Raw genomic sequence first — 13272 nt, 5'->3', positions numbered from 1 at the left:
CATGAATCTCAGCTTGTATTACAAAAATTTAAAAGAGATACAAGGTGAGTGCTGTAATATCTTTAATTGGATCAACTTCTGTTGGTGAAAGAGACAGCAAAGAAGAGCTCTGTGCAGCTCAAAAGCTTGTCTCTCTCGCCAACAGAAGCTGGTCCAATAAAAGGTATTGCCTCACCCAACTTCTCTCTCATATCCTGGGGCCAACACAGCTACAACAACATTGCAAACAAAAAATGAAAAGTAAGTTGTTAGTCCTCATTGATGGGGTGAAAAATGCTCAGTGGAGGCACCCGGGCCACATTTTGAAGCTTTTCTCTGTAGCTATGAGGGCTAGAAGCTCACTTTCATTGAAATAAAAGCCAAGATTCCCATGTAATCATGTGATCCAGGAGCTGGGGATTTACAAAAAACCACCAAATATCGTGAGAATCATGATAAAATCGTGAGAGTTGGTGACCCTGCTACAACTCTGTGAATAGTTCTAGTAGAGTAGTGAACCACTCACATACTGAATGTCGGACACATGCTTGACTCAGGGCCTATGTTACTTCTGCTGGTTCAGGAGGGAGCCAAAGTGTGGTGCCAGTGTAACCCACACACCTCCTGGGTGTGGTGTTCTATCCCATCTGGTGGCACCAAGCTCACTTAGAGAGATTAATGAGTTTGCTCTGTGGCCTTAGCGAAGAGGCAGTTGCCTTTTAGCTCATGCTGTAGAGGCTCATGCACTAAGCTCCAGAGGTCCCAGATCAATCCCGCCCGATGACGACCGGGATCTGTTGGTGTTACACATGGAGCCAGTGGTCTGTGGAGAGCTGTCTGGTCACATGGTGCTGGTTTTTCTCCCTTCATCTCCAGTTGCTTCTACAGCTCTCAGGCTCTTCACTGCCGAGGAGAGCCTGTGGGGCTGGAAAGGCAGATGGAACCAAGAAGGAGAAATGGGGGCCACCAGCAGGGGAGAATCATAGAATCATAGAATATCAGGGTTGGAAGGGACCTCAAGAGGTCATCTAGTCCAACCCCCTGCTCAAAGCAGGACCAATTCCCAACTAGGGAGGAAGGAATGAGGCAGCTGGGCAGCATGTCCAAGGGAACATGGGAAGAAAGGCACCAGTTCTGGGAACAGACCAGGCAGGGGAGATTGGGCATGGAGACGAAATAGCAGCACAGAACAGCAGGAGGCGATGGGGTGACAGACCTTTTTACAGAAGCAACACCACACTGTGTTGCATTACAGATACTGAAGCTATATCTGCACAGTGCACTTAACCTGGGCTCTGCTTTAACTCGAGCTGGAACCCACCCGCTTTGCGGTGAGGACACAGGAAAATAGTGCGCTATCTTCTCACAATCCCCCGCTCCCTCAGGACAGACGAGTTCTCCCACAATGGATACCTGCATGGGAAAGACTCCAGGGCGCCTCAGCCAAGAAAGGGCACGTCACTTTGCAGCCAGGATGCTCACTCTTGGGCTAGGCTCACCGGATGCTCAGACCTGGGTGCTGATCACCTGGGTCAACCAAGCTGCAAAGACCTTCCCTTACAAATGGATCTGCAGTTTCCTACTGTGACTCCTCCAGAGGGTAGCAATTGCTGTCAGGGCCACATGCAATTGTGGATGGGAGGGTCAGGTCCACACAGTCACAAACGGGAGGGTGGTGTCCATATGAGATTTTGTCTTAGTAAGGCGTGGTCCACACCATGGAAAATATTGAGATCCCTGCCTGATCTAGACCCTAGGACTGTGCTCATGTCTGACACGAAACCTGTTGTTTGCTTTTGTCCCCTCCAGGTCCTGAACCTTTTCTTAGCTTTGCTGCTGAGCTCCTTCAGCGCCGATAGCCTTGCGGCTTCTGATGATGATGGCGAGATGAACAATTTGCAGATTGCTATTGGCAGGATTACCAGGGCGATTGACTTTGTAAAGAGAACTGTCCTCATGCTACTTCACCTGCGGTGGAAGGAGAAGAGAGAGCCAGCCGAGGAACAAGAGGATAATAAGAAAGACAACTATGTGCTAAACCACATGGATTCAGGCCAGGATTCCAAGTCGGAGTATATGGATGGAGTAGCTGGGAAAGAACAGTTGTTTGTGGATGAGCTGGACCACATGAATTTCATTAACAATCCCAACCTGACTGTCCAAGTGCCCATTGCCTCTGAGGAGTCCGACCTCTATGATGAAGAAACGAGCACTCAGTCAGACACAGAAGAAACCAAGGTAGGCATATCCGTCTTTGCTTTAGCCAGCCAGCCTCACGGATGGTAATGGGCCATGTCCTGTTGTCCAGCACTCCCATTCAAGGCAGAGGGGGGACTGGAGTGGGATTTGCATTGCATGTTGCAGGATTGTTTTCTAGGGCTGCAGCGACAAGCCTGATGGGAATTGCATGCACATTCAGTTGCCCAAACTGGGATGTCAGTGGTCTGTGCTGCAGACAAAGGAGCAGATGCACTAGGTTTGCTAAATCATTGCAGTTGCCCCAGGCAGCTCTTTACTCTTCCTGCATTTTGAACATTAAGTGGCAACCATGGGGAAGTGGGGGAGGAAGGAATCATGCTGAAGACTTCAAACCAAACCTCCCCCCCCACTCACCAACCCCCAACTGGGCCCCCTCCTCCACTCAGATAAGCAGACGGAAGAGGAGCATTTGGCCAGGATCTTTGTCCCACTAGTATACTCAATAATGGCTAGTCACCATTTGGCTGAAACTCTGTCTATAAAAGTCACTCGGTACGTGAGACTGTGGCCTCGTCTATACTTACAAATGTTGCTGCTTTAACTATACCAGCCTAGAGAAAGCAGCAAAGCCCCACTCTAGTGCAGACGCCATGATACTGGTGTAGAAGTGCTCAGGCCAGGGGACTGATGGAAGCTGAGGAACCGGAGTGGGGGCTAGTCTGCTCGTCAGTGGTGTTGTCAGTTGAGCTCTAACCGTGGAGATCCTTTGCCGATCTAGTTAAACCACTGCCCTGAATGCCATGCACTGCACTGGCAAACAACTCTGCTTTCTAGGGGTAAGTTGCATCTAAATGAGGGGGTTTGCCCTGTCTGTTGGGGGTAATTTTTTCACACTCCTAACCAACATAGCTATGACACCAAAACTGTGTAGTGTAGATCTGTCCTAAGCTATCCTGGTATAAGCACCATTATCCTGGATTAAGTGCATCTACAAGAGAGCTTTTACCAGCATAATGATATCAGCAAAAAATCTCTCTCCTAACTGGCAGAGCTATGCAGCCCTGAGTATGAGCCATTTCTGGCCAAAGGAACATTCTTTGTGATGGCAACATCTGGCTGTCTCCGGCTCTGCTGTCTGGGGTGGGGATGGGAGCAGGGAGTATATGTCTCTGCAGTGGTTAAAGTCCTGGACTAAAACCAAATGGAAACATCTGCTCCCTTGTTGTCTCCTTCTTCTTTCATTTTTTTCATCTCCCTGTGGGAAAATGAGCTGTGCTTTATGCTATGAAAGCCACGGCTCTAGTGTTGCATGATCCCAGATCCCACAGGGATGGGTGCAGCATAGGAACATAGCAATACAATTAAACAGTATTCTGCATGTCTGTTAGATGGTCTATTTATGCCAGTGCGTCTGCAACTGGGAGTCCACTGGTACTTGGGTCAAACCCACGGCAGTAGAAGTCAGAAGGATGAGAGACAGTGGTGAGTGGAAGGAAGGTTTATCCCGACATCCTGTTTTGGGATGGGGGCAGTTTAGCAGGTTGTTCCCCTTTTTTAGGTACAATCAGGTGGAAAAAATTGTCCTGTAGAGGTTGCACACTCTACAGCAGCAGCAGAGAACCACTGGGATATGACAGCTCTTAGCTATTGTCCTCTCTAGGGGCACACTCCGCCGTACCCATCTACCTCTTAACTCCATTCATCACAAAGGCAGTGCTGCCTCTGGATGGCTCCGTGGGATGTGACAACCTGTCACTAGGCAAGGATGAGTGCTCACTGACTGTGGCTTTTACCCACCACCTTCCACACTTGGCCCCGTTGGAGTCAGTGGCCACTGCTGGGGCTCCTCCTCTGAGAACCTGGCCACTTCTTTAGGTGCTTAACTTTAAGCAACAGACTCAAAATGTTTGGCCTTATTTTTCCCCCCAATTGCTGTTCATAGGGATAAATTCCTCTTTTCTCAGCCCTAAAAGACCAAGGGAGAAGTTCTCCATGTGATAGGCAATGAACTGGGATTTGGCCACATGACTCTCATTATAGGAAAAGTTGGTAGTGCCACCTACAGTTGAAGTTGCCTGACGCTCTCCGTAAGAAGACCCTATTTTCAGTTGCTTCTAACTGTTCCAAAATGTGACCTTTCTGGCTAAAGTTTTCCATGCTGGGCATATGCCTCAGGAGGAGTTATTCTGGAACAGTTCTGCAAAAAAATGTTCAGCCATTTCCAAGAATAAGATTAGGGACTAATACATCAGTTTGTCCATGTTAAAAAATCCTTACAACTGTTTCATTGAGAAGGTCCAGGGCCTCTGTGCTTTGAACTTGAAATTTGGTAAGGGGAGTTGCCCTAAGGTCAGCGAGGTGCCTTTTGCCATCCCGATGAAAATCAGGCAAGTGATAAGCCCCTGACAAATACAGTAAGTACATGTTCACTAATGGTTTCTTAGTTTGGCAGCTACATTTCCCAAATATTCCATCCACACTGAGCATGCTCCAGCCCCCCATGCCTCCTTGGTATGAGTGGACTGCACTAAAATCAGGACATCTGGTCACCCTAGCTGCACATGTGCCATCCCCCCAGAGTGACTGAGCATGCTCCCTTCTAGGGCTGCAGGGGCTTAGCCAGACTTTATGTGCAATTGGTCCTCCAGGCTGCTGGAAGCTGCTGATCCACTGAAACTGAAAGAAGGAAGGCAGACCATCTCTCAGTGCTCTTCAAGTTGCTGCTCCAGCTGGTGCCCCGGCAGCATGGAGATGAAGGAAGAAGTAGCTTCTCTTTAAGGCAGAGGGATAAGGAATGGGGGCTAGGAGCAGGAATAGGAGCAGATGAGGAGGCAAGGGCAGGGAGCATGGGCAGAAAGGTTATAACCACTAGAACGCACTCCTCTCCAGAACTTGGAATCAAACCCAACATTCCTGAGTCCCAGCAGTCCTCTGGTGTCAGCCAGCAGTTGTGAAACCTACTGACAAAGCATGTGTCTCATCCCCCGGCAAGCCTTCTACTGCTACCGGTTATTCTATTAGCTTGAATGCTGGAGGGTCTAAAAGTTCTAGCCCTGATGGCTACTTGTACTGGTGACAGCGTGGTTCTGCATGATGGAATTTCTGTTTATTCTATTTACTTTTTTAAAAACTTAAGAAATGACATTAAAACACAAACGCCCTATGTTAAAAATGCAATTCAGGTTGCAATGTCGAGCACTCAGAAATTAGTAAATGACAGAATTAAGGCTGCTTGTGCTACTTTCATTCATCCCTCTTGTGCGAAGACACCATGAGACACTCGTTAATTACATGATCACAGACTGTTTTTTCCACTAGACCCTGCCTCATCAGTGCTCATCCAGCCTCCAACAATTTCTTGCCCCATCCTCCCCAGCCCTTTGTGCTCCTCACCCCTCTGTGATGTGGGGCTGCGTGGAGCCCCTGGCAGCATGGCTCCTGCGGGAGCTGTGAGAACCAAGGGCACAGTCAGTTCCCCTGGCTTGGGGCCGGCTTCTTTTTAATGTTGCAGTACGGGGGGCTTCCACCCCTTGGGGATGATCCACATGTTCCCTTCTTTCCTTTCCCCATCACTTCTCATCCTAACCCCCTCCTGGGCCCCTTTCACACTCTGGGTAATTCCTCCTGGACTCCTTGACATTTACACCCTCTTAGACTTCAACCCTTTTCCCTGTGTGAGCTTCTGGCTCATACAAACCCAGGAACCCCCATCCCCCAAGTCAGATTCTGGATCTCTTATGAACTGCAGCCCAGCGGGACTTGCTAAGGAGATGGGTTACAAATGGAAATTCATAGTAGGGGCCACGGTGATGACACAGTCTGGCCTCCTGTACGACACAGCCAGAGAACTTCCCTGAAATAACTGTTGTTTGAACTAGAGCAGGTCTTTTAGTAAAAACATCCCATCTTGATTTAAATATTGTCAGTGATGGAGAATCCACCATGACCCTTGCTAAACAGCTCCAATGGTTAATTACCCTCCCTGTTAAAAACATACACCTTATCTCCAGTCTGAATCTGTCTAGCCTCAACTTTCAGCCATGGGGTCATAGAATCATAGAATCATAGAATATCAGAGTTGGAAGGGACCTCAAGAGGTCATCTAGTCCAACCCCCTGCTCAAAGCAGGACCAATTCCCAGCTAAATCATCCCAGCCAGGGCTTTGTCAAGCCGGGCCTTAAAAACCTCCAAGGAAGGAGACTCCACCACCTCCCTAGGTAACGCATTCCAGTGTTTCACCACCCTCCTAGTGAAATAGTTTTTCCTGATATCCAACCTAGACCTCCCCCACTGCAACTTGAGACCATTGCTCCTTGTTCTGTCATCTGCCACCACTGAGAACAGCCGAGCTCCATCCTCTTTGGAACCCCCCTTCAGGTAGTTGAAGGCTGCTATCAAATCCCCCCTCATTCTTCTCTTCTCTCCTTAGCTGGTCGTGTTAGACCTTCCTCTGCTAGACCAAAGAGCCCATTATTAAATATTTGTTCCTCATGTAAATACTTATAGACTGTGATTATGGCACCCTGTAAACAGTGTGATTTAACTAATACACAGAGAACCCCTGCTGCTGTGGAGTACAGGGATATAAACCCAAAAGCTACCTGGTTGAAAGGACATCAGGTCGTTGTTGATATCAGCAGATACCAGTGGGCGGCCGCAGAGTCAGTGCCAGGGATGTAGCTTTCCAATTCGATTATAAATGACTTGGGGGAAGGTGGTGAAATTTGCTGACGCCACTAAAATTGGATCCACTGTTAATACCTTAGAAAGGATCAGCTGCAGCCAGGCTCCCATGGCATGGGGGCAACGGGGGCCTGAGACGAAGCGGAGGAAGTTTAACATGGGTAATCGTTAAACGATGCATCTTAGAGCTAAAAGTCACAAGGTTTCTGATGTCTGTGTTGCTGGCTAATGCCCTAGAAGGCACTGACAGCGAGTGTGACGCAGGGAATCACATGGGCTGCAGTAACATAACAATGGAGAGACAAGCAAGGAAAAAACCCTATTAAGATTTGAGCCTGCATGAAAATGAGTCTAATAAACAAGCCCAGGGAAAATTACTAGGGCTGTCGATTAATCGCAGTTAACTCATGCAATTCACTCAAAAAATTAATTGTGATTAAAAAAATTAATTACAATTAATCGCAGTTTTAATCACACTGTTAAACAATAGACTACCAATTGAAATTTTTAAAATATTGTTGGATGTTTTTCTACATTTTCAAAAATATTTATTTCGGTTAAAACACAGAATACAAAGTGTACAGTGCTCACTTTATATTATTATTTCTAATTACAAATGTTTGCACTGTAAAAATGATAAACAAAAGAAAACATATTTTTCAATTCACCTCATACAAGTACTGGAGTGCAATCTCTTTATTGTGAAAGTGCAACTTACAAATGTAGATTTTTTTTTTGTTACATAACTGCACTCAAAAACAAAGCAAGGTAAAACTCCCCCTGTTCATGCTCTCTGTATGTGTATATATATCTCCTCAATATATGTTCCATTCTATGCATCTGAAGAAGTGGGCTGTAGCCCACGAAAGCTGATGCTCAAATAAACGTGTTAGTCTCTAAGGTGCCACAAGGACTCCTGTTCTTTTTGCGGATATAGACTAACACGACTGCTACTCTGAAACCAATGTAAAACTTTAGAGCCTAAAAGTCCACTCAGTTCTACTTCTTGTTCAGCCAATCACTAAGACAAATGAATTTGTTTACATTTATGGGAGATAATGCTGCCTGCTTCTTATTCACAATGTCACCTGAGAGTGAGAACAGGCGTTCGCATGGCACTTTTGTAGCCAGCATTGCAAGGTATTTACATACCAAATATGCTAAAGATTCGTATGCCCCTTTATGCTTTGACCACCATTCCAGAGGATATGCTTCCATGCTGATGATGCTCGTTAAAAAATAATGCATTAATTAAATTTGTGACTCAACTCCTTGGGGGAGAATTGTATGTCTCCTGCTGTTTTACCTCTATTCTGCCATATATTTCATTTTATAGCAGTCTCGGATGATGACCCAAGACATGTTGTTCATTTTAAGAACACTTCCATGGCAGATTTGACAAAACGCAAGGAAGGTACCAATGTGAGATTTCTAAAGATAGCTACAGCACTTGACCCAAGGTTTAAAAATCTGAAGTGCTGTCCAAAATCTGAGAGGGACGAGACGTGGAGCATGCTTTCAGAAGTCTTAAACGAGCAACACTCTGATGCAGAAACTACAGAACCTGAACCACCAAATAAAAAAATCAGCCCTCTGCTGGTGGCATCTGACTCAGATGATGAAAATGAACATGCGTCGGTCCGCACTGCTTTGGATCGTTATCGAGCAGAACCCGTCATCAGCATGGATGCATGTCCTCTGGAATGGTGGTTGAAGTATGAAGGTACATATGAATCTTTAGCGCATCTGGCATGTGAATATCTTGTGACGTCGTCTACAAAAGTGCCATGCGAACGCCTGTTCTCACTTTCAGGTGACATGGGCAGCATTATCTCCTGCAAATGTAAACAAACTTGATTGGCTGAACAAGAAATAGGACTGAGTGGACTTGCAGGCGCTAAAGTTTTACGTTGTTTTTTATTTTTGAACACAATTATTTTTTGTTCATAATTCTACATTTATAAGTTCAACTTTCATGATAAAGAGATTGCACTACAGTACTCGTCTTGGGTGAATTGAAGAACACTATTTCTTTTATTTTTTACAGTGCAAATATTTCTAATCAAAAATAAATATAAAGTGAGCACTGTACACTTTGTATCCTGTGTTGTAACTGAAATCAATATATTTGAAAATGTAGAAAACATCCAAAAATATTGAAATAAATGGTATTCTATTATTGTTTAACAGTGCGATTAATCATGATTCATTTTTTTAATCACTTGACAGCCCTAGAAATTATACCAGTCTGTCAGATCATAACAGGGACCGCTTTCATGGAGCACTGAATTTGGTCCACCATATCTGTTGTGCAGGGAGAAAAGCTACTGGACTGATCAGTGTTATGGAGGGGTTTGCCTATGTCAAGAGAGTGAACAGCTACGACGTGTGCATTCTGGAGACTCAGGGTACGGCTACACTACAGAGGCACTGCTACAGCATTGCCATGCCGCAGTGCAGCTGATTCCTACGTTGACAGGAGGGGTTGGTAATCCACTTCTCCGAGAGGCAGTAGCTAGGTCGACAGAATTCTTCTGCCCATCCAGCTGCATCTACAGTGGTGGTTATAAAGAACAGGAGTACTTGTGGCACCTTAGAGACTAACAAATTTATTTGAGCATAAGCTTCCGTGGACTACAGCCCACTTCTTCGGATGCCAGTGTCAACCTAACCACATTTCATAGTCCTGAGCAATATAGCTAGGTCAATCGAATTTTCACACCTGTATACCAGGCCTTTGAAGGGCTTCCGTTGGCTATGTGAGATGTGCAGGTGAGTGAATCATGGATTTTCCGGTTCACTGGCAATTCTGAAATGTCTGAAAAAAATTGCTTCAGGTTGAGCAAAATGTTTTGTTTGATTTCAGCTCACATTCCAAATCACTGTCCTGTTCCTTCGCTGTGCTCATTTGTTTGTGTGCAGTTGTTGCTTCTCTGTAGCGTTAGCCACGTCCCACGTGGGGCTTGGCTCCTTGGGAAGGTGCAGTGCAGCAAGCCAGGGTGTGAATCGACAGCACGCCAGTTTGCTGCTCAGTAATGTCCCCTGGACGCTGCTGCAGCCGCTCCAGCTTCTGCCATGTAGCAATATCCATGTGGGACATCACTGCATAACAAACTGGTGTGCTGTAGATTCACACCCTGGGCTGTAACATGCTGTGTAGACAAGCCTTTGGATCAGTCTTGGCGCTTGCTGGTCTGGTGCACGATTTACAGGTGAGTGTAACCAAGAGGATAGGAGCCAACCTCAGAGATTCATAAATTCCAAGGCCAGAAGGCACCATTGTGAATACCTAATCTGACCTCCTGCAAACACAGGTCCTCTCCAAAATACTCCCTGGAGCAGATCTGTTAGAAAACATCCTGTCTCGATTTAAAACTGTCAGTGATGGAGAACCCACCACGGCCCTTGGGAAATTGTTCCAATGGTTAATTACTCTCAGTGTTAAAAATGTATGCCCAGTTTCCAGTCTGAATTTGTCCCGCTGGCCCACTCAGCCCACTCAGCCTGCTGCCAGCCGGGGTCCCAGCCGCTGGCCCCGCTCAGCCTCCTGCCGGCCTGGGTGAACAGTCTGGGGTTCCATTCAGCCAGGGTTCCATCCGCTGGCCTGGGGCTCCGTTCACCCAGGCCGGCAGGAGGCTGAGCGGAGCCAGCGACTGGGACCCCAGCTGGCAGTGAGCTGAGAACCCAGCTGCCGCCCCGCTCAGCCCGCTGCTGGTCTGTCTGGGGTTCCGGCTGCTGGCCCCTTGCCAGTCGAGGTCCCAGCCACTGGCCCCGCTCAGCCTCCTGCTGGCCTGGGGTTCCGTTCACCCAGGCCAGCAGGAGCTGCTCAGCCCACAGCCGGTCTGGGGTTCCATCCACCGGCTCCTGCCAGCCGGGATCCCAGCTGCCGGCCCACTCAGCCCGCTGCCGGCTGAGTGAACGGAACCCCAGGCCGGCAGCGGGCTCAGCAGCGTCCGGGACCCGCAGTCTGCCATTAAAAAAAATCACCAAAGGTGGCACGCGTGTCGTAGGTTGAGGACCCCTGTTCTAGTGTATACTGTGTATACTGTGTGTATGCTGTGTGTACTGTACTTTATGGTAATTTTCACTATAAGCGATTTTCCTCGTACGCGCTGACTTAGAACCTAACCCCTGCGTAAGATGTGACTCCACTGTATTAATTTGTGAAAATTTATAATAAGCGATGCTCTGGGGGGTGGGGAGGTGGCACAAGGTGGAAGTTTTGCCTAGGCCACAAAATATCCTTGCACCGGCCCTGCATGGACTATAGTTCCGGTGAAGTTTCTCCAGCCAGCACTGCACATGGTGCTGATCCTGTAGGCACAGCCTGGAGCTGGGTGCAAAAAGCTCCCCAGGCCCAGCTATCAGAGACGCTTCCTCTGAGTCTCTCACTTGCAGCCTACTCCTTGACTGCTCACTGCTGCAGAGTTGGGAGGCGACTCTCTGGGCAATGACATGCTCCAGGTCTGCAGCTGCTGCCAAGTGTCCCTGGCACTTGTGAGACCCATGCAAGAGAGATGCTTAGTGGGTAATTCTGTCATTGGCCGTGTGACGGTACTTCCCATAAGGCTTTATGGGAATATGACATAACTGGAATATGTTTTGTACTGCCGGTGCCATGTAACATATCTCTGTAAAGGTTATGGTCTACTAATCTATTCATCCTATTTGTACACCTATCTCATTTTCTACTTGAGGTTAAGAATGTTGGCTGTATGCTTGCTTGATTTCTAAGTAAGCTTTGTGAGGCATTTGGTCAGCTTCTTTAGGAAGGAATTCGCAAGGTTAAGTACCCGATCAGGAAGCACTTGGGGAACAATGCATCTTGGAATGCTCCAATCCACATAAGAAGTCTTCCTGGAGACATACAAGATACCATGTGAACAATGGCTTCTACCTGTAAAGACTGTGAGTCATGCATGGACTTGGAGCTGGACTTTGCATAGGAGTGAGGAGGGGGTCTCCACCTGCAAGAGAAAGTCTATTTAAACCCCTGGGAGACCCCTCCATTTTGTCTTCGGCTGACTAAAGAGGGAGCCTCTCCACCCCCCAGGATACTTGGAAGAAACTGGAACAAAGGGGTGTTAGTGATTGCTGGACCCAGGCTAAAAGGAGATTAGTCTGTAAAAGGGAGCATTCTGGAACTGGTGAGGATCTTATCTGTGTTCAGGTTGATTAGACATAAATTTGCGCATTTTATTTTATTTTGCTTGGTGACTTACTTTGTTCTGTCGGTTACTACTTGGAACCACTTAAATCCTACTTTCTGTATCTAATAAAATCACTTTTTACTTATTAATTAACTCAGAGTATATATTAATACCTGGGGCAGCAAACAACTGTGCATATCTCTCTATCGGTGTTATAGAGGGCGAACAATTTATGAGTTTACCCTGCATAAGCTTTATGCAGGGTAAAACGGATTTATTTGGGTTTAGACCCCATTGGGAGTTGGGCATCTGAGTGCTAAAGACAAGCACACTTCTGTGAGCTGTTTTCAGGTAAACCTACAGCTTTGGGGCAAGTAATTCAGACCCTGGGTCTTTGTTGGAGCAAATGGGACTGTCTGGCTCAGCAAGACAGGGTGCTGGAGTCCTGAGCTGGCAGGGAAAACGGGAGCAGAGGTAGTCTTGGCACATCAGGTGGCAGCACCCAGTGGGTTTCTGTGATCCAACCCGTCACAGTGGCATAGTCGACAGGATCTGTGCACAGCTGATTGCTTTGAGATACTGGTAGTGATTTTAAGTGTGGTGGCTGGAGAACAGACAAAGTGGTTACTGGTTTGTTATTTTCTGTTTGCTTATTTCGAGTAAGGGAAGTAGGGATAGAAAAGGAAGCAAAATAAATAAGATTGAAGGTCAGAAGAAGCTAAAACTGCACTGGTTGCAAATCATCCAGAAAGGCTGAACACTGGGCACTGTTATGCTCTGTTAACTAAGCATCCCCTGAGCTGAGTGCATCCCAGTTTCATAGAATCATAGAATATCAGGGTTGGAAGGGACCTCAGGAGGTCATCTAGTCCAACCCCCTGCTCAAAGCAGGACCAGTTCCCAACTAAATCATCCCCGCCAGGGCTTTGTCAAACAGGGCCTTAAAAACATCCAAGGAAGGAGATTCCACCACCTCCCTAGGTAACGTATTCCAGTGCTTCACCACCCTCCTAGTGAAACAGTGTTTCCTAATATCCAACCTAGACCTCCCCCACTGCAACTTGAGACCATTGCTCCTTGTTCTGTCATCTGCCACCACTGAGAACAGCTGAGCTCCATCCTCTTTGGAACCCCCCTAAGGTAGTTGAAAGCAACTATCAAATCCCCCCTCATTCTTCTCTTCTGGAGACTAAACAATCCCAATTCCTTCAGCCTCTCCTCATAAATCATGTGCTTCAGCCCCCTAATCATTTTTGTTGC

At 47.0% G+C, this 13272-nt stretch overlaps 1 protein-coding gene across 1 annotated transcript in view; it reads left to right on the top strand.

Annotated features, from left to right (window-relative positions):
* SCN4A (sodium voltage-gated channel alpha subunit 4) overlaps nucleotides 1-13272 on the top strand; it is a 104067-nt gene that overhangs the window by 47020 nt on the left and 43775 nt on the right. The window contains exon 12 of the mRNA XM_034756257.1: nucleotides 1789-2217. Within this exon, the coding sequence (XP_034612148.1) occupies nucleotides 1789-2217 (429 nt within the window). The remainder of the gene's footprint in view (nucleotides 1-1788; nucleotides 2218-13272) is intronic.

The sequence above is a fragment of the Trachemys scripta genome, chromosome 23, assembly GCF_013100865.1.
Source record: "Trachemys scripta elegans isolate TJP31775 chromosome 23, CAS_Tse_1.0, whole genome shotgun sequence".
NCBI lineage: Eukaryota > Metazoa > Chordata > Testudines > Emydidae > Trachemys > Trachemys scripta.
This window is presented reverse-complemented; position numbering and strand designations above follow the sequence as displayed.